This window comes from Salmo salar, chromosome ssa06, assembly GCF_905237065.1.
Source record: "Salmo salar chromosome ssa06, Ssal_v3.1, whole genome shotgun sequence".
Lineage (NCBI taxonomy): Eukaryota > Metazoa > Chordata > Actinopteri > Salmoniformes > Salmonidae > Salmo > Salmo salar.
Genome location: NC_059447.1, coordinates 18,623,515 through 18,642,693, shown reverse-complemented (window position 1 = coordinate 18,642,693; position 19,179 = coordinate 18,623,515). Strand labels below are relative to the sequence as shown.

Genomic DNA, 19,179 nt, shown 5'->3' with positions numbered 1-19,179 from the left:
TCACACTCAAACACACATCATTTGGTTTATTTACTGTCACACCATGAGAAAGTTCTCCATCATTCATGTAACATGTTTCACTTTTATATCCTGTTGGTCATTCAGCCAAAAAGCTGGCAAGTGTATCATTTAAAAGGAGAAAGAAAACTTTGAAAACAATATTGAACTCCTATCAGACATTGGAAGATTCATGGCTGGGTTGCCAGACTTGTTTGTGCTTTAGCCAACTCTTCTCTGTTTGTACTTTGTCATGCGATATGATAGAAGGTCTGGGCTAAAGCACAAACAGACCTGGCAACTAAGCCAGCAAATGTATATACTCAAACAACAACAGCAAAGTAAGCATAGTTAAGAAGTGAATCAGAGTACACCCAAAACCCCACCCCTCCCTACCACCAATAGGACGTGAAGATCATGACCCTGACCTCTGCATTCAAGACAGTGCTCATATCAAAGATGGTGGATAAATGAAGATGTCCCACTCAGGCCGTTTACCATTGAAAAAAATGGTCACAGTTCCGGTCTGCTTAAGGGGTGTTCTCCCATAGACACAAATGTGATAACAGCTGGGTCTGGTCTACTTAGTTCATGGACTGCATATGAACCAGAAAAAATAAGGGAGTAGGATGTCTCGCTTCTTCTTTCGTCTCTGCTCATATCACAGGCTGTCAACAACCTGAGAGCGAGAAGAAGAATATAAAACAAAGATGGCCGACAGAGTGGACCATCTTACAGCACCGTACATAGGGTTTGTTGGACTGCACCATAAGGTTTGTCAGTTGTTTAAGGGAACATTATTGAAAGTTCAAAGTGAGAAAGGTAAATACATGCACCTATGATATCATCTGTTATTAAATAAATACCATCTGTCATCTAACATGCAGTGTTAAAAGGTATCTCGACAGTGTTATTACACCTAAAGGCTGACCTTATAATGCCTTCATAGGAGAGAAAAAAGATCAAGATCTAATATCTGTGGAAAGGACTGAACCTAGACTTCAAAAAGAAAGACAAAGAACATCACAGAGAATTGAGACCTGTTGAAATGCATTTTTCAAATAAGATCTTGTAAAACAAATTGGCAACTCCTGTTTCCAATTTCCCATTTTATTCACATACAAGGGAGCTGGTGGTTGACTGTTTCAGTCTCAAGATTTTTTATTTTTATACAATTTTACATATTTTTCCCCCAATCACAGACAGTTCATTGTGGTTGTGCAAGGGAGAGAGGAGGGAGATGAGTTATTCTGTAATCTTCTCATCTCTCCAAGCAACTATTATTCTCAGCTGCCAAATCATACACACAAACCAACCCTCCCTCCATCTCTTCCTCTCCACAAACCCTGAACACACCACCACCTCTTGTTCTCCTGAGAAACAACCCTCTAAATGAACCCTTCCCTTCTCCTCTGTCTCCTCAAACAACAACATTACAGGCCTCTGATAAGACCGGGGGTCTGACAAATGGCACCGTTCCTCTTTATCACTCCTTCACACCTCCTCCTCTTCCTTTCTTCTCTTCCCTCCCCCTCTCTCTCGTATTCTATCAGTTTTTCCGATAGCGGTTCTTAGGCTTGTCTCCGCATCCAGTGGCCTCGCAGGAGGACAGGCCGGGGGGGGCCTTGCCTGGATTGATGCTGCTTAGAAGACCTGGCAGCTCGCTGGTGATGGCCTTCTCGATCTTGTCCAGCAGGCAGCCGCCTGAGTAGGAGCACTGGGCGGACAGGGACTTGAAACTGCCGATCGGGTTCACACCGAAGAAGTCCTGGTAGGCTTCACGGTTGGGCAGGTCGAACTTGCTCACGTTGGTCTTGGCCAGGATGGACTTGAAGATGAAGAACTTGTCCGGGTCGTCCACAATCTCCTTGAACACCAGGTCAGGGTCACTGAAGTAGCTCATCTTGTCCTTAAAGGTCTGAACATAGCGGTCCACCAGAAGGGCATGGATGCGCACCCGGATGGCATGCTGGCGGATGAAGGCGATCTTGTTCTCCATGCGGTTCTCGATCACCTGGTTTAGGTCTTCCAAGAGGGAGATCTCCTCGCGCTTAAACAGCTCGCGGCTGGTGTCGGGTGCGTAGTCGTAAGGCCAGAAAGAGCTGACGTAGACCCTTGGGGGCTCTGTGACATTGATGAGGGGTGCTAGCGACCAGAAGAGGGCACCGTAGACACGCATCAAGTCCTGGGTGGCCAGGTTGTCTGCCTTGTTGAGGATGATGCGGATCTGGGACTCACGGCCCTTCAGCTGGCGGAAGAGCATTTCCAGCTCCAGGCCCACGTCCAGCTTGGTGGGGTCAAAGGTCACGAAGATGAGGTCAGCACGATCGATGAACCACTGGCACACGTCATTGAAGGGATAGCCTGGAGGGAGGAGTTAGAAACAGGGTCATTTAACATCAATATCTTGGACAGTCAGGAGTCATGGTTGCATTACATTTAACACCAATGTCTTGGACAGTCAGGAGTCACGGTTGCATTCCATTTAACACCAATGTCATGGACTATCAGGAGTCACGGTTGCATTCCATTTAACACCAATGTCTTGGACAGTCAGGAGTCACGGTTGCATTCCATTTAACACCAATGTCTTGGACTATCAGGAGTCACGGTTGCATTCCATTTAACACCAATGTCTTGAACAGTCAGGAGTCACGGTTGCATTCCATTTAACACCAATGTCTTGGACAGTCAGGGGTCACGGTTGCATGCCATTTAACACAATTGAGGCTAGATTGATTCCTAAATGTCAATTTTTCTATTTTCTATTTTAGGCATTTTTCAGACACTCTTATCCAGAGCGACTGTCACGATCGTCGTAATGATTGGACCAAGGCGCAGCGTGAGTAGCGTTCCACATCTTTATTATAACGTGAAACTTCAGCAAAATACAAAACAATAAATGATCAAACGAAACATGAAGACAGTGAAGTGCAAATAGGCACCTACACAAAAACAAGATCCCACAAAACACAGTGGGGAAATGGCTGCCTAAATATGATCCCCAATCAGAGACAACGCTAAACAGCTGCCGCTGATTGGGAACCATACCAAGCACACCAACATAGAAATAAACACCCCCAGTCACGCCCTGACCTACTATACCATAGAGAACCAAGGGCTCTCCATGGTCAGGGTGTGACAGTACCCCCCCAAAGGTGCGGACTCCAACCGCAAAACCTGAAACCAAATTGGGAGGGTAGGTGGGATGATTAATGTCGGGGGTGGCTCTGGTGCGGGACAAAGAACCCGCTCAGCTCGCGGATCCACCATCTTTGTTTGTGGCTCTGGTGCGGGCCGAAGAAACCGCACATCCCGCGGATCCAGCCATGGACCCAGGCTGAACACTGTGCCTGAACTGGATCTCGATGCCGAGGAAGGCTCCTGCCATGGAGCAGGACTGGACACCGGCCCTGGCCTGGACATCGGTGCAGAGGAAGACTCCTGCCATGGCGCGGGACTGGACGCCGTGTCTGGACTGGGCATCGGCGCCGAGGAGGGCTCCTGCCATGGAGCTGGACTGGATGCCGTGTTTGAACTGGACATCGGCGCAGACGAAGGCTCCTGCCATGGAGCGGGACTGGATGCCGTGTCTGGACTGGGCATCGGCGCAGAGGAGAGCTCCTGCCATGGAGCTGAACTGTACGCCGTGTTTGGAAACTCTGGACCGTTGACCCTCGCTGAAGGTTCCGGACCATTGACCATCGCTGGAGGTTCCGGACCGTTGACCGTCGCTGGAGGTTCCGGACCGTGGACCGTCGCAGGAGGTTCCGGACCATAGACCGTCTCAGGAGGTTCCGGACTGTAGACTGTCTCAGGAGGTTCCGGACTCTAGATCGTCTCAGGAGGTTCCGGACCGTGGACCGTCTCTGGAGGTTCCGGACTGTGGACCGTCGTTGGAGGTTCCGGACTGTGGACCGTCGTTGGAGGTTCCGGACTGTGGAACGTCGCCGGAAGCTCTGGACTGGGAACTGTCGCTGGACGCTCTGGACTGGGGACCGTCTCTGGAAGCTCTGGACTGGGAAGGTGCACTGGAGGCCTGATGCGTGGGGCCGGCATAGGACGTACCGGACTGGGGAGGCGCATTGGAGGCCTGGTGTGTGGAGCTGGCACAGGACGTACTGGGCTGTGGAGACGTACTGGAGACCTGGTGTGTAGAACCGGCATCAATGGTACCTGTTCGATGACACACTTCGCACGGTGAGTGCGAGGAGCTGGCACAGGACGTACTGGGCTGTGGAGGCGCACTGAAGACCTGGTGCGTAGGAACCGGCATCAATGGTACCGGACAAATGACACGCTCCTCAAGGCGAGTGTGGAGAGCTAGCACAGGACGTACAGGGCTGGGAAGGCTTACTGGAGACCTGGTGCGTGGAGCCGGCACAACTTTCACCAGACTGATAGCACGCTCCTCAGGGCGAGTACGGAGAGCTGACTCAGGTGGCATTAAACCGATAACACGCTCCTTAGGGCAAATGTCGTGCATCCTCCACCAATTCAATAACTCAAATTTCTCTCTCCTCCAAATTCTCCCTCAACTCACTGACGGTCTCTGATTCTCTCCGTTCACTCTCCTCCAGTTTCTCCCCCTTCTCCCAGACTGGCTCTGGTTCACTCCTCGGCTCCGCCGACCACCCCTTGTGCCCCCCCCAAAAAACATTTTGGCCTGTTTTTTGGGCTTTCTATGTGGCCGTGAACCCCGGCGTCGTCGCTGTCTTCCATCATAACCTTCCGTCTGCCGCTCCTGCCAAGGAAGGCGATCCTGTCCTGCCAGGATTTCCTCCCAAGTCCAGGACCCCTTCCCATCCAGGATCTCCTCCCAAGTCCAGGATACACTCTCCTGGGCACGCTGCTTGGTCCTGTTGTGGTGGGATCTTCTGTCACAATCGTCGTAATGATTGGACCAAGGCGCAGCGTGAGTAGCGTTCCACATCTTTATCATAACGTGAAACTTCAGCAAAATACAAAATAATAAATTATCAAACGAAACGTGAAGACAGTGAAGTGCAAATAGGCACCTACACAAAAACAAGATCCCACAAAACACAGTGGGGAAACGGCTGCCTAAATATGATCCCCAATCAGAGACAACGCTAAACAGCTGCCGCTGATTGGGAACCATACCAAGCACACCAACATAGAAATAAACAACACAGAACACCCCAGTCACGCCCTGACCTACTATACCATAGAGAACCAAGGGCTCTCCATGGTCAGGGCGTGACAGCGACTTACATCTTAAAATGAATGTAGATTATTATTACATAACACTGATTATTATTTATTGATGTAGATAGATGTATAGGTCTAATTGTATAACATAAATCCTAGAGATTGACAGGTTTTTAGGGGTCACCACTGTCTTAAAGTTCCTCAGTCTATCTGATGATAAGAGGTGATCATGTTTAATATTTCATGTTCATGTGAATTTGAACTGAAGATACTGTAGCGATATAACTTAGAAAAACAGCCATGGCAAAGCTGTTGGACTGACAGTCGCAATGACTTGTGTTTGAGCCCCGGTCGTGCTACCGCCTGAATTTGCTACAAGATCTTCAGCGCTCCTGCTCTCTGTGTGCCTTACCTCTCTCCTGCTGCTTGCGGTTCTCAATGATTCCAGGCGTGTCCACGAAGGTGACCCGCTCCAGCAGCTTGTGGGGCATCTCAATGCCAATCAGCTTCTCAAGAAAGCTCTGCCCAAACTTCTCCAAGGGCGAAAAGGAGCGCGAGCTGTCGGCCGCCATGACGATGCCCTCTATGGACCGGGTCTTCTCGCCGTGCATGATCACAGTGAACTCAGAGGTAGTGGGCTCAGCACCTGGCAGACAGAGGTAGAGAAGGACGGGAAAGGGATGAGCCAGGGGTAGAGAAAAATGTGAGAGAGCGGGATGGAAAAGGGGAACAGGAAAGAGGAGAAGATGCAGAAGGGTTGATGAATGAGGGAAAGGCAGGAGGAACAGAAGAATGAGAGAAGATGATAGAGCAGAAGAGGAGGAGTAAGTAGGTAGAGTGAAGAGTTAAGTACATCAGAAACCAGGTGAAAAACCTAAATTACTTCAATTACCTCGACTAACCGCACATTGACTCAGTACTGGTACCTCCTGTATATAGCCTCGTTATTTGTATTTTATTGTGTAACTTAAAAAAAACTTTATTTACTAAATATTTTCTTGAAACTGCATTGTTGGTTAAGGACTTGTAAGTAAGCATTTCACAGTGTCACAGGCATCGATGAACGGTGACCAAAATGCAGCGGGCATAGTGCTCATCTTTCTTCTTTATTTTAGAGAACACTCAAAACAAAATAAACAGACGATGAAACAGTTCCATAAGGCACACAGGCTATACAGAAAACAACCACCCACAAAAACACAGGAAAAACAGGCTGCCTAAGTATGGCTTCCAATCAGAGTCAACGAAAGACACCTGCCTCTGATTGGAAGCCATACCTGGCCACACATAGAAAAAGAAACATAGAAATAGAAAACTAGAACCAAAATCTCCTAGAACCAAAAAAAACCAAAACACACAAAACACACACCCCCTGCCACGCCCTGACCATACTACAATTACAAATGACCCCTTTACTGGTCAGGACGTGACACACAGTAAGATCTACACCTGTTGTATTCCGTACATGTGACAAATATATTGATTTGATTTGAAAAACAGGTACATCAGAAACCAGGTGAAAAAACAGGTACATCAGAAACCAGGTGAAAAAACAGGTACATCAGAAACCAGGTGAAAAAACAGGAATATCAGAAACCAGGTATATCAGAAACCAGGTGAAGTTTGAAGGAGCTTACCTGTGTACAGCTGGTAGGGGCTGTCCTTCAGGCCAAGCAGGTAGTTGATCATGGAGGACTTGCCTACACTCCAGGGCCCAAGGAACAACACCATGGGCTTGGAGGTGATCTCCCCATCTGTCAGGTAGAGAGAGGAGGAGGAGGAGGAGGCGATGCTGGTTAGAGCCATGGAGGTTCACTGCACTCATGACGACATGGAAGACCAGAGACATAGAGCCGCTCCAGTACGTCTGAAACCTAATCTGATAAATCACAACAGCCTATTCACATGGAGTGTATTCAAATGGAAACAACTGCTGTCATACTGTTACCTACAATCACACTCACATAAAGAGAATGAGACGCTTCCCTGAAAGTAAGTCGATGTTCTTAAGATGGTCAACGAAAACTTGAGTTGTTCTAAACTGGCCAGCTGGCAATGTAGAAATTCCAGCATGTATTGCAAAGGTTCCAGACCTCTCTGTGTCTGAGATCATGTTTCTCAACTGTAGGGGTCAGGAACCAGTGCAATGGCCAATGGGATGCAGGCTTGATGCTTCCTCAACCACAGGCTGCATGGTGCACATGCTTGTAGGTGACAGACAATAATATGACAGCAAAGCTAGACCACATGCCACTATAGAAATTGTAGTTCTTCGGCGGAATTGCTTTCATTAGTTTGATGATGATGCAATTTCAATACAGTGTGTTAGACATGCCCTGCATTGTGGCATTCCCATTTCTATGTCTGGCACAGAGCGCAGGCATGCACTGAGTGGACAAAACATTAAGAACACCTGCTCTTTCCATGAGAGAAACTGACCAGGTGAATCCAGGTGAAAGCTATGATCCCTTACTGATATTACTTGTTAAAGAAACTGACCAGGTGAATCCAGGTGAAAGCTATGATCCCTTACTGATATTACTTGTTAAATCCACTTCAATCAGTGTAGATGAAAGGTAGGAGACAGGTTAAAGAAGGGTTTTTAAGCTTTGAGACAATTGAGACATGGATTGCGTATGTGTGCCATTCAGAGGGTGTTCCTGTTCTGTCTGTCATGTTCCTGTTCTGTCTGTCATGTTCCTGTTCTGTCTGTCATGTGCCTGTTCTGTCTGTCATATGCCTGTTCTGTCTGTCATGTGCCTGTTCTGTCTGTCACGCTCCTGTTCTGCCTGTCATGTGCCTGTTCTGTCTGTCATGTTCCTGTTCTGTCTGTCATGTTCCTGTTCTGTCAGTCATGTGGCTGTTCTGTCTGCCATGTGCCTGTTCTGTCTGTCATATGCCTGTTCTGTCTGTCATGTTCCTGTTCTGTCTGTCATGTTCCTGTTCTGCCTGTCATGTTCCTGTTCTGCCTGTCATGTGGCTGTTCTGTCTGTCATGTTCCTGTTCTGTCTGTCATGTTCCTGTTCTGTCTGTCATGTTCCTGTTCTGTCTGTCATGTTCCTGTTCTGTCTGTCATGTTCCTGTTCTGTCTGTCATGTTCCTGTTCTGCCTGTCATGTTCCTGTTCTGTCTGTCATGTTCCTGTTCTGTCTGTCATGTTCCTGTTCTGCCTGTCATGTGGCTGTTCTGTCTGTCATGTGGCAGTTCTGTCTGTCATGTTCCTGTTCTGTCTGTCATGTTCCTGTTCTGTCTGTCATGTTCCTGTTCTGTCTGTCATGTTCCTGTTCTGTCTGTCATGTTCCTGTTCTGTCTGTCATGTGGCTGTTCTGTCTGTCATGTGGCAGTTCTGTCTGTCATGTTCCTGTTCTGTCTGTCATGTTCCTGTTCTGTCTGTCATGTTCCTGTTCTGTCTGTCATGTTCCTGTTCTGTCTGTCATGTTCCTGTTCTGTCTGTCATGTTGGTTGGAAAGCGAGGTAATGGTAGTGATCCCTTCCCAAAACATGGGAGAGAAGTAAAGAAATGGCCAATTTTCATTCAAGGAGAGGTACTATAAGGTTATCCAGTGATGACCAATTATTCCCATGATGCCATCCAATCACTGTTTTTCTAAACTTCTTGAATGCATTTCTTGGAATAATATTGTCCGATTGTCAAAACGGTGAATTGCACAATAGAATTGCATTTTCAATGCATTTTCAAAAACGAGTTTCCTTTACAAAACAGTAATTACATTCAGAAATCTATATGAAACACTCAAAACTACAAATGCATTCATCAAAATAAGATAATGCCTGATTAAAGATGAGCACAACCTTTATATGTCTTCCGCCATGCTGACAAAACAGAACGTTAGTCTGTCTTTTAAAAGATTCCATCAAATCTAAGTATTTCTTTGCAGTCACTTGATAATATTGAGCCTGATTGATTCATTGGCACGTGTATCATCACAGTCCAATTCCCTGTATTCTACCTGAGGCTGTTCTGCTGCCATAGAGTGGAGAAGGTCTGGTGACTTTTCATCGCCAAGCAGAAAAACAAGCCCCAGTAGTAAAAAGGAAAGGTGAATACAGAGGAGGATATGTAACCTATGAAATTAATGGATAGGCCTTCAACCAAACCAAAGCAAGCTTTGTAATGGAAGGTTGTCGGAGATGACGACAAAGTTACTTAGAAGTGACCGGACGTTATTGTCTGCATCTCTGCATGTCAGAATTACAGAGAGAGTCTGAAAGTTGATTAGATCTTTAGTATGGAACTTTCCCTAGGTTGTATATGATTTAATACTGATGGAGCTTTTCAGAACCTTGTGCCCTTGTATTTGTTCATTGTCAGAAGCAGTGAACATATTTGCATTTTTTCTCTTCTGATGGAAACAATATTTTCATGTTTTGTGAACAAAACACTTAATGGCGAGTCTTGTATCCATTGATGAAATTTGTATTAAAAGTTTATTAAAAGAGTGTCTAAGATATGCAATCCACATACAAAGGCTAGAAAATGATCAGAAGTTAGGCAAATGTAATTCAGTTCCAAAACATGCTTTCAAGGTCATTTCTTTGTATTTTTATGTCCCTCTCTCCCACCCTTACCTGTGCTTATTTAGCTTAAGCCAGTGCTGCACATGCACCCCCCATTGCACCCCGACCCTCCCCCATACATGTACATACCGGTAGTTTACACTAAAGGCATGTTTGAATGCTGTAGGGCTCTTTACATCTTTGATCCAATGGGGTAGTGCCTTTAAGCATCCCAGTGGTAATGGACCAGACCTCAGGGAATCCTTTCTCAATAGGAATTCATGTATAACTGCAGATTGAGGATCTCCCCTTTTTAGTTGATTAGTATAGAATTAAGGGACTGAGTTAGAATTGTATACTGTATTTACTATGTATCAAGGGGAAGTAGGTCCCTCAATTGTTTTGTGAAAATTGTTCTGTGAACGTTCAGTCATATAATCAGATTCATAAAATGACCTCGTAAATGACTTTAATTTTCAATTACAGTAGTTCTTTGAAATACAAATTATTTCTGCTCAAGTTTACAGCAGTTCAAAGTGATGTGAATGAAAATGCTTATGCCACAACTGATAATTGTGACATACAGGATAATTTGGTTGCTCCAAACAACCAAACTGGTCCATACCAAGGACCAATGGCTGGGGTCCCGGGAGTGTGAAAGAGGGGGGTGAGCACTTCAGCCAGTGCCATGCTTCGGCAAAGGTCCCCCCACTATACCAACCTGTGTTCCCATCCCCCAGTGTTCGTCCGGCTATTAGGTGAAGGGGTGGTGAGGTGGGGATGAGGAAGGGAGAGTGAGAGGGAAGGAGAGATGTCGGGGCATAATCACGTTTAACTGGAAGTGTCAAACATGCAGATCTATAATGGATGAAGTTGAAGGTTACTTGACAACAGGTGTTGGGGGGGATCTGTGGGATCCAGATAAATCATTCCTTCCTGTGCACTACACTCCATACAGTTCAATTCGTTATGTGACAGTTAGTCAAATTACAGTAAAGAGGGAGACATAGCAACATCTTCAAGGAATTTCTCAGTCAAGGGAACGAACCATTGCTTCGATAACACCTGGCTCCCTCTAAACCTTTTTAACACAGTCTCTGAATATTCTGGGATGGCTTAGAGCTTCATATAAAACCTTTTATTGTCATTATGTCAGGGGGTTCAGTATTTGTGTGTAGGTTAAAGACCATGCCAGGCCACAAGAGGGCGAACTTTGCTTCAAGATGAGGAAGTGCAGTTGGGTCTGCACAGGTTGACCAAGGGGGAGTGAAAGTCATCCCCCAGAAGACATGTTATAAAAAATTATATTAACACCTCCTATGAATACCCTCTTTATAATGCATCATAATGCCTTTTTGAATGTCTTATGGGCTATGCATAATGCATTATAATGCACAACATGGGTTATAATAACTGCTTATAAACATCTAGAACAATACTGCAATAAGAGTTATATTAAAGTACTTAACTTTTAAACCTTCTTTAAAAATATTTAAAACAAAAACAAAAAAGTTGAACATGGTGAAGAAAAGAAGAAAAAGAAAAGAAAAAAGGGGATGAGAGAAATATCTAAATAGTAGCCAACTGTACCCCTTTTACCAGGATGAAATAACAGAATGCCATACCTCTACATGTCTCACAGTGTTACATTATGAGTAGTTGAATATGTGCAAGTGTGTTTATATTCATATGGAAGAACCACTTCAGTTTTTTCAAAGGAACAATAACAAGTATATTACATTAAGTAATACATGATAATTGATTGTATTTATATGGCTCTATTCCAGTAATACATGATAATTGATTGTATTTATATGGCTCTATTCCAGTAATACATGATAATTGATTGTATTTATATGGCTCTATTCCAGTAATACATGATAATTGATTGTATTTATATGGCTCTATTCCAGTAATACATGATCATTGATTGTATTTATATGGCTCTATTCCAGTAATACATGATAATTGATTGTATTTATATGGCTCTATTCCAGTAATACATGATACTTGATTGTATTTATATGGCTCTATTCCAGTAATACATGACAATTGATTGTTTTTATATGGCGCTATTCCAGTAATACATGATAATTGATTGTATTTATATGGCGCTATTCCAGTAATATATGATAATTGATTGTATTTAAATGGCTCTATTCCAGTAATACATGATAATTGATTGTATTTATATGGCTCTATTCCAGTAATACATGATAATTGTAACAGCTGTCTTCAGAAATGGACCAAGGCGCAGCGGGAATGTGGATACTCATATTTTTTATGAATCAGAGTAAAGCATCCACAGGAAAACCAATAATAACCACGACAGGAACAGTCTTGCAGGCACACAAAACGCAATGCAAGAACAACTACCCACAACCCCAAAGAAAAACACACACTACTATATAGGACTCCCAATCAAAGGCAACTCAACACACCTGCCTTCAATTGGGAGTCCTAATCACCAACACAACACTTAACACACAAAAACCTGCCACGTCCTGACCAAAACGAATACAATTGCTCCCTCTGCTGGTCAGGACGTGACAGTACCCCCCCTCAAGGTGCAGACCCCAGAATGCACCTTACAAACAAAAAACAAAACAAAAATCCCCAATACCCCAACAAAACCCATAAACAATAACCCCTAAACAATAAGGGGGGAAGGGAGGGTGGCTGCCGTCAACGACGGCACTGTGCTACACCCTCCCTCCCCAACCCACCTATCCTGGAGGTGGCTCAGGTGCGGGACGTGGATCTCGCTCCACCTTCGGCGTCGCTCACTTCGGTGGCGCCGATAGCTGCGCCGGGCAGACGGGCCACTCGGACTGACCCTGGCAGACGGACCACTCGGGCTGGCCCGGAGGACAGGCGGGCCACTCGGGCTGGCTCGGAGGACAGGCGGGCCACTCGGGCTGGCCCGGGGGACAGGCGGGCCACTCGGGCTGGGCCGGAGGACAGGCGGGCCACTCAGGCTGGGCCGGGGGACAGGCGGGCCACTCGGGCTGGACCGGAGGACAGGTGGCCACTCGGGCTGGACCGGCGGACAGGCGGGACACTCGGGCTGGGCCGGAGGACAGGCGGGCCACTCGGGCTGGGCCGGAGGACAGGCGGGGCACCCTGGCAGATCCGGGCAGGCGGGCCACTCTGGCAGATCCGGGCAGGCGTGCCACTCAGGCTAGGCCGGAGGACAGGCGGGCCACTCGGGCTGGGCCGGAGGACAGGCGGGCCACTCGGGCTGGGCCGGAGGACAGGCGGGGCACCCTGGCAGATCCGGGCAGGCGGGCCACTCTGGCAGACCCGGAGGACAGGCGGGGCACCCTGGCAGATCCGGGCAGTCGGGCCACTCTGGCAGCTCCGGGCAGTCGGGCCACTCTGGCAGCTCCGGGCAGTCGGGCCACTCTGGCAGCTCCGGGCAGTCGGGCCACTCTGGCAGCTCCGGGCAGTCGGGCCACTCTGGCAGCTCCGGGCAGTCGGGCCACTCTGGCATCTCCTGACTAGCGAGCGGCTCTGGCAGCTCCTGACTAGCGGGCGGCTCTGGCAGCTCCTGACTAGAGGGCGGCTCTGGCAGCTTCTGACTAGCGGGCGGCTCTGGCGACTCATGACTGGCGGACAGCTCTGGCGACTCTTGACTGGCGGACAGCTCTGGCGACTCTTGACTGGCGGACAGCTCTGGCGACTCTTGACTGGCGGACAGCTCTGGCGACTCTTGACTGGCGGACAGCTCTGGCGACTCTTGACTGGCGGACAGCTCTGGCGACTCTTGACTGGCGGACAGCTCTGGCAACTCTTGACTGGCGGACAGCTCTGGCGACTCTTGACTGGCGGACAGCTCTGGCGACTCTTGACTGGCGGACAGCTCTGGCGACTCTTGACTGGCGGACAGCTCTGGCGACTCCTGACTGGCGGGAAGCTCTGGCAGCTCCTGACTGGCGAGGCTGGGCTGACACACTAGACGTCTGATGCGTGGGGCTGGTACTGGACGTGCCAGCCTGGAGACACGCACCTCAGGGCTAGTGCGGGGAGCTGGCCTGGGGCTCCATTCTTGCCCCGCAAAACTGCCCTTGTGCCCCCCCCAAAAAAATTATTGGGGCTGCCTCTCGAGTTTACTTAACTCTTCCATAGCCCTGGAAACGCTCATCCTTATCTCTGCCCACGTCCATCCTTCTTCCTCGTTCGTCCGCTGCTTGGTCCTTTGGTGGTGGGTAGTTCTGTAACAGCTGTCTTCAGAAATGGACCAAGGCGCAGCGGGAATGTGGATACTCATATTTTTTATGAATCAGAGTAAAGCATCCACAGGAAAACCAATAATAACCACGACAGGAACAGTCTTGCAGGCACACAAAACGCAATGCAAGAACAACTACCCACAACCCCAAAGAAAAACACACACTACTATATAGGACTCCCAATCAAAGGCAACTCAACACACCTGCCTTCAATTGGGAGTCCTAATCACCAACATAACACTTAACACACAAAAACCTGCCACGTCCTGACCAAAACTAATACAATTGCTCCCTCTGCTGGTCAGGACGTGAGAATAAATTATTGTATTTATATGGCTCTATTCCAGTAATACATGATAATTTATTGTATTTATATGGCTCTATTCCAGTAATACATGATAATTTATTGTATTAATATGGCTCTATTCCAGTAATACATGATAATTGATTGTATGTATATGGCTCTATTCCTGATGCTCAACATGGGCTTTACATAGCACATTACATACACATTTATATGACGATGGATATGTGATACTGATGAGCTCTTGAGCCACTCATTGTATTTAAAACATCTATGGCGGTGGGTTCTTTCATAGGGATATAAAGCCTATATACAGTATATCTCTTGACCAGAGTAATGCCAGCCTAGGAGATTTTTCTTTACTCCATCCTATCAGTGTTGTGCGTAAACAGATCAGTCAGCAGTCAGTCAGGTCCAAATGCTAACCTGAGGTCTGTGTATGCAACTCAAGTTGACTTCTATGCAGGATTTATGCAAAAGTTAAAGTTAAGTGCACAGACCACTAGCTAGGATTCAAACCCTCAGTCACCATGTCAACCCAAACAGGGAAACCAGTCCACACATACACACACACTTAGCCTGATCCCAGATCTGTTTGTGCTATCATGTCAACGAATAAATGAAAAGGTGACATGATAGCACAAACAGATCTGAGATCAAGCCAACACACACTAACAACCTGAAGCGGCAGCAGTGTGCCAAGCAAAGCCCTCACTGTACCTGAGATCTCATGTGCTCTGAGCTCGTTGTACTTATAGGCCTGTTCCATGGGCTTGACGGCTGAGTGGTAGATCTTACGTAACTTCTGAATAGCAGCTGGAGGGGGAGAGAAAGAGAGAGAATGAGGGGAAGATGGTAAGAACAGGGTTCAAATTACAGCGGGGGATAGGAGAGGCTGGGCATCCCCCATAACAATTAGGGCCACCATATCAATTTATATATCAATGTAAGCTCCCCCATAATTGTCAAAAATATCAATGTCGGGCACCCCCAAGTGGCTTCGGGCAACCCCAAGAGTCTATATATTTTAAGTGTGGTATTGGGCACCCCCAAGAGTCAAAGTATTTGAACCCTGGTATCCATGGTAAGAAGGAATGTAGATGGAATGAGATAGAGGGAGGGAGGTAGAGTTGGATGGAATGAGAGAGAGGGAGGTAGAGTTGGTTCATGTAAGAGGAAAGGTAGAATGGTAAGAGAAGGTAAGACACGGGTAAGAGAAGGAAACATAATAAGATTTTAAGGAGTGTAGATGAAAGAAAGGAGAAAGAGAGGTAGAGTACAGGAGTTTCAGTTAAATAGGAGAGGTAGAACGGTAAGAAAAGGTTAGATTAAATGACAAACAAGTCATTATGGAATGAGAATGAGTTGGGGGGTTCAGAGAGAGAGAAAGAGGGGAGAGAGAGAGAGAGAGAGAGGAGATAAAAGGAAAACAGATTAAAAACAGAAGATTTGGGACTCGTTAACACTAACGATGTTACCCATTAGCGCTAATGGAGAAGAGGTCCATTAAGGCTCTGGCACCACGTGTTTCTTTCTCTAACTAACGCTTTAGGTTGCGTGCCAAAAAGCACCCTATTCGTTATATAGTGCACTACTTTTGCCTGGTGAAAAGTTGTGCACTATGTACAGACTAGGGTGTCATTTGGAATGCACACATACACAGGCAAGTACCCACAGACCCATAGAGGATCACCCATCATTACTTTCTATGATGTGCTCCATTAGCCCATAGATTAGTATAATGACACATCAGAGCAGGACTGGGAACATACTGAGTACATTTATCTGAACAGAAATATGCATTTTTCTCTGTAATAACACTACTGGCATTTGACAGGTAATTAATAGACATAACGCGACAAATTCAGAACCAATTCTGCATCCCAAATGGCATCCTATTCCCTATTTAGTGCACTACTTTTGATCAAAGCCATATGGGCCCTGCTCAAAGGAAGTGCACTACACAGGGAATATGGTGCTACTTGGTACATGTCCCATGTCACACCAGGTGCAAACATGTCTAGTGAATATCTGCAAAGGGCTCTACTGCATGTCTTCTTGTATCTTACAATATCTTTGTAATAATGCTAATGCTCAACAATGACATTTGATAACGTCAACAATATCTAAAGCTCTACAGCCTATTAAGATGTGATCATACTTGATATTTAGGGCCAGGAGTTTTTCTTTACCACGTGACCTGACCAGGAACAACTCTGGGCCTCAGTAATATATTTAACATATTATTTACCATGGTAGTTTTCTGCTGCGTTCTCCTCAGAGGCTAGCCTCAGCGTCTCGTCGATGTGTGATCTGTCTCTCAGGATGTTGCTCAGGACATCCTCCACCTCCTCCTCTGTGGAGAGAAACAGCAGGTCTGAAGTCAGTCTCTGCTAGTGAATCTTTGCACATTGGCCGGGTTTGACTGGCATAACAGATGAGACTGGTGGGGGGGAAATGGGAAAGGTTTGTTTGTGCTAAAACATGATTTGCAATCACAGCCCAAAAGTGGCATAATTTACTGGTATGACCCCCCTCTATGGCTGCTGCATCCCAAATGGTCCCCTATTCCCTACATAGTGCACCACTTCCTGAGATTGTGGTGCACACTAATCCTGTTTTAGGACAAAATGTGTGTGTGTGACTGTTTATTATCTATTTCACTTGCTTTGGCAATGTAAACATGTTTCCCATGCCAATAAAGCCCTTTAGATGTAATTTAATTGACAGAGAGAGAGGTGCTGACTGTTGCGTGTCGTAAACGTTCCAGTAGAGGCTTTACAGTGGCCAGTTACCACCATGCTACATCAAGGGTCATATCAATCAGTAAAAGCGCTGTCTCAATCTCTCTCTCTATTGCTGGGGTCTACAGGGATGGTGTCAATCTAGAAATAAAATGACTAATGGGTTCTAAAGCATAAGAAACAACTACGAAATGAACAACTATGAAAAGTCAGTGAGTGGCACCATACAGTATGTGAATAACAAAACCAGAGGATGAGTAGAAGTGATCTGTTCTGTTGTATAAACTGAGGAAAACAACCCTTTGTGATATCAAATCCAATCAACATCAAATCAAATGTTTTGGTCACATACACATGGTTAGCAGATGTTATTGGTCACATATGTAACCAATGTGAAATGGCTAGTTAGTTAGCGGTGGTGCGCGCTAATAGCGTTTCAATCGGTGACGTCACTCGCTCTGAGACCTGAAGTAGTTGTTCCCCTTGCTCTGCAAGGGCCGCGGCTTTTGTGGCGTGATGGGTAACGATGCTTTGTGGGGTGTCAGTTGTTGATGTGCGCAGAGGAGAGGGACGGAAGCTAAACTGTTACACATACACATGGTTAGCAGATGTTATTGGTCACATACACATGGTTAGCAGATGTTATTGGTCACATACACATGGTTAGCAGATGTTATTGGTCACATACACATGGTTAGCAGATGTTATTGGTCACATACACATGGTTAGCAGATGTTATTGGTCACATACACATGGTTAGCAGATGTTATTGGTCACATACACATGGTTAGCAGATGTTATTGGTCACATACACATGGTTAGCAGATGTTATTGTGAGTGTAGTGAAATGCTTATGCTTCTAGACCCGACAGTGCAGCAGTATCTAACAGGTAATATCTAACAATTCCACAACAAAACCTAATACACACAATCTAATAAAGGAATGGGATGAGAATATATAAATATAAAATATATGGATGAGCAGTGACAGAGTGGCTAAGATGCAATAGATAGTGAAGGATACAGTACATATGAGATGAGTAATGCGAGATATGTAAACATTCTTAAAGTGGCATTATTAAAGTGACTAGTGTTCCATTTATTAAAGTGGCCAAGATCAGTTGTACTGCAAGCACCTTTCCTCAAACTCAGCCACAGGCTGCGTAGTTACCATACAAGCAGTGGTGGTTCTAGACCATTTCAACTGGGGGGGGCCAAGCTGGGGCCAGTTGTACTGTTAGAGGGGCCAGTTACACTAGACGTTATTGTTGTCATATCGTTTTCTTCACTGCATTGCAGGCATTAGCAGGCAAAAGACCATGTTCATAATCATTAGTGTTCCGCGTTGCCACTGTCTAATAACGGATGTAAAAAAAGAACAATAGCAAAAATTAGTTATGTAAAAATTATTTCATACTCCACATTTAGGGGGGCCACAAGGGGGTCCAAAATTGTTGTCACAGGGGCACTGGCCCCCCCTGCCCCCTGCCCTTACTCCCCAGAACCGTCCCTGCATACAAGTCCTCTCATAGAAGCTGCAGGCAGGATGTTCATAGAAATTCTGGTCTATCCGTCTCCCAGGCCCAGAGAGATTCCTGTCTATCCGTCTCCCAGGCCCAGAAAGATACCTGTCTATCCATCTCCCAGGCCCAGAGAAATTCCTGTCTATCCGTCTCCCAGGCCCAGAGAGATTCCTGTCTATCCGCCTCCCAGGCCCAGAGAGATTCCTGTCTATCCGTCTCCCAGGCCCAGAGAGATTCCTGTCTATCTGTCTCCAAGGCCCAGAGAGATACCGGTCTATCTGTCTCCCAGGCCCAGAGAGATTCCTGTCTATCTGTCTCCCAGGCCCAGAGACATACTGTAAGTGCAGAGAAGAGGGGATGTTGAATGAGAGATATTTATATCCAATTACATGGCTGTGGGATGAACAATTCCCTCCGGGGGGGGGTACATTTAGCAGTGTCCCCATTCATTAGCATTCTAGCATTCTGTGTGTGTGTGATCTCCACATTTGAATGTCTATGTTATTTATTGCATTTGATCACAGCTGCTACTACAGTATGATCACTTCTTTAATTAGACAGACTGCTGAAAATACAGGTTTGTTTCACGTAGCCATGGTTTCACAACACCACCATAGATAGTGTTTGTGTGTGTGTAGTGGGGGAATCCCCAGTTTCATAACAACCTGGGATAGGAGTGTGCATGCGTGC

At 46.3% G+C, this 19,179-nt stretch overlaps 1 protein-coding gene across 1 annotated transcript in view; it reads right to left on the bottom strand.

The window, feature by feature from the left end:
- srl (sarcalumenin) overlaps positions 1-19,179 on the bottom strand; it is a 35,830-nt gene continuing 16,651 nt past the window's right edge. Inside the window, exons 2-6 of the mRNA XM_014202721.2 lie at positions 16,474-16,578; positions 14,943-15,038; positions 6,807-6,923; positions 5,582-5,815; positions 1-2,361 (exon numbers count right to left, since the gene is read on the bottom strand). Coding sequence (XP_014058196.1) covers positions 1,547-2,361; positions 5,582-5,815; positions 6,807-6,923; positions 14,943-15,038; positions 16,474-16,578 — 1,367 coding nt within the window. The 3' untranslated portion in view covers positions 1-1,546. The remainder of the gene's footprint in view (positions 2,362-5,581; positions 5,816-6,806; positions 6,924-14,942; positions 15,039-16,473; positions 16,579-19,179) is intronic.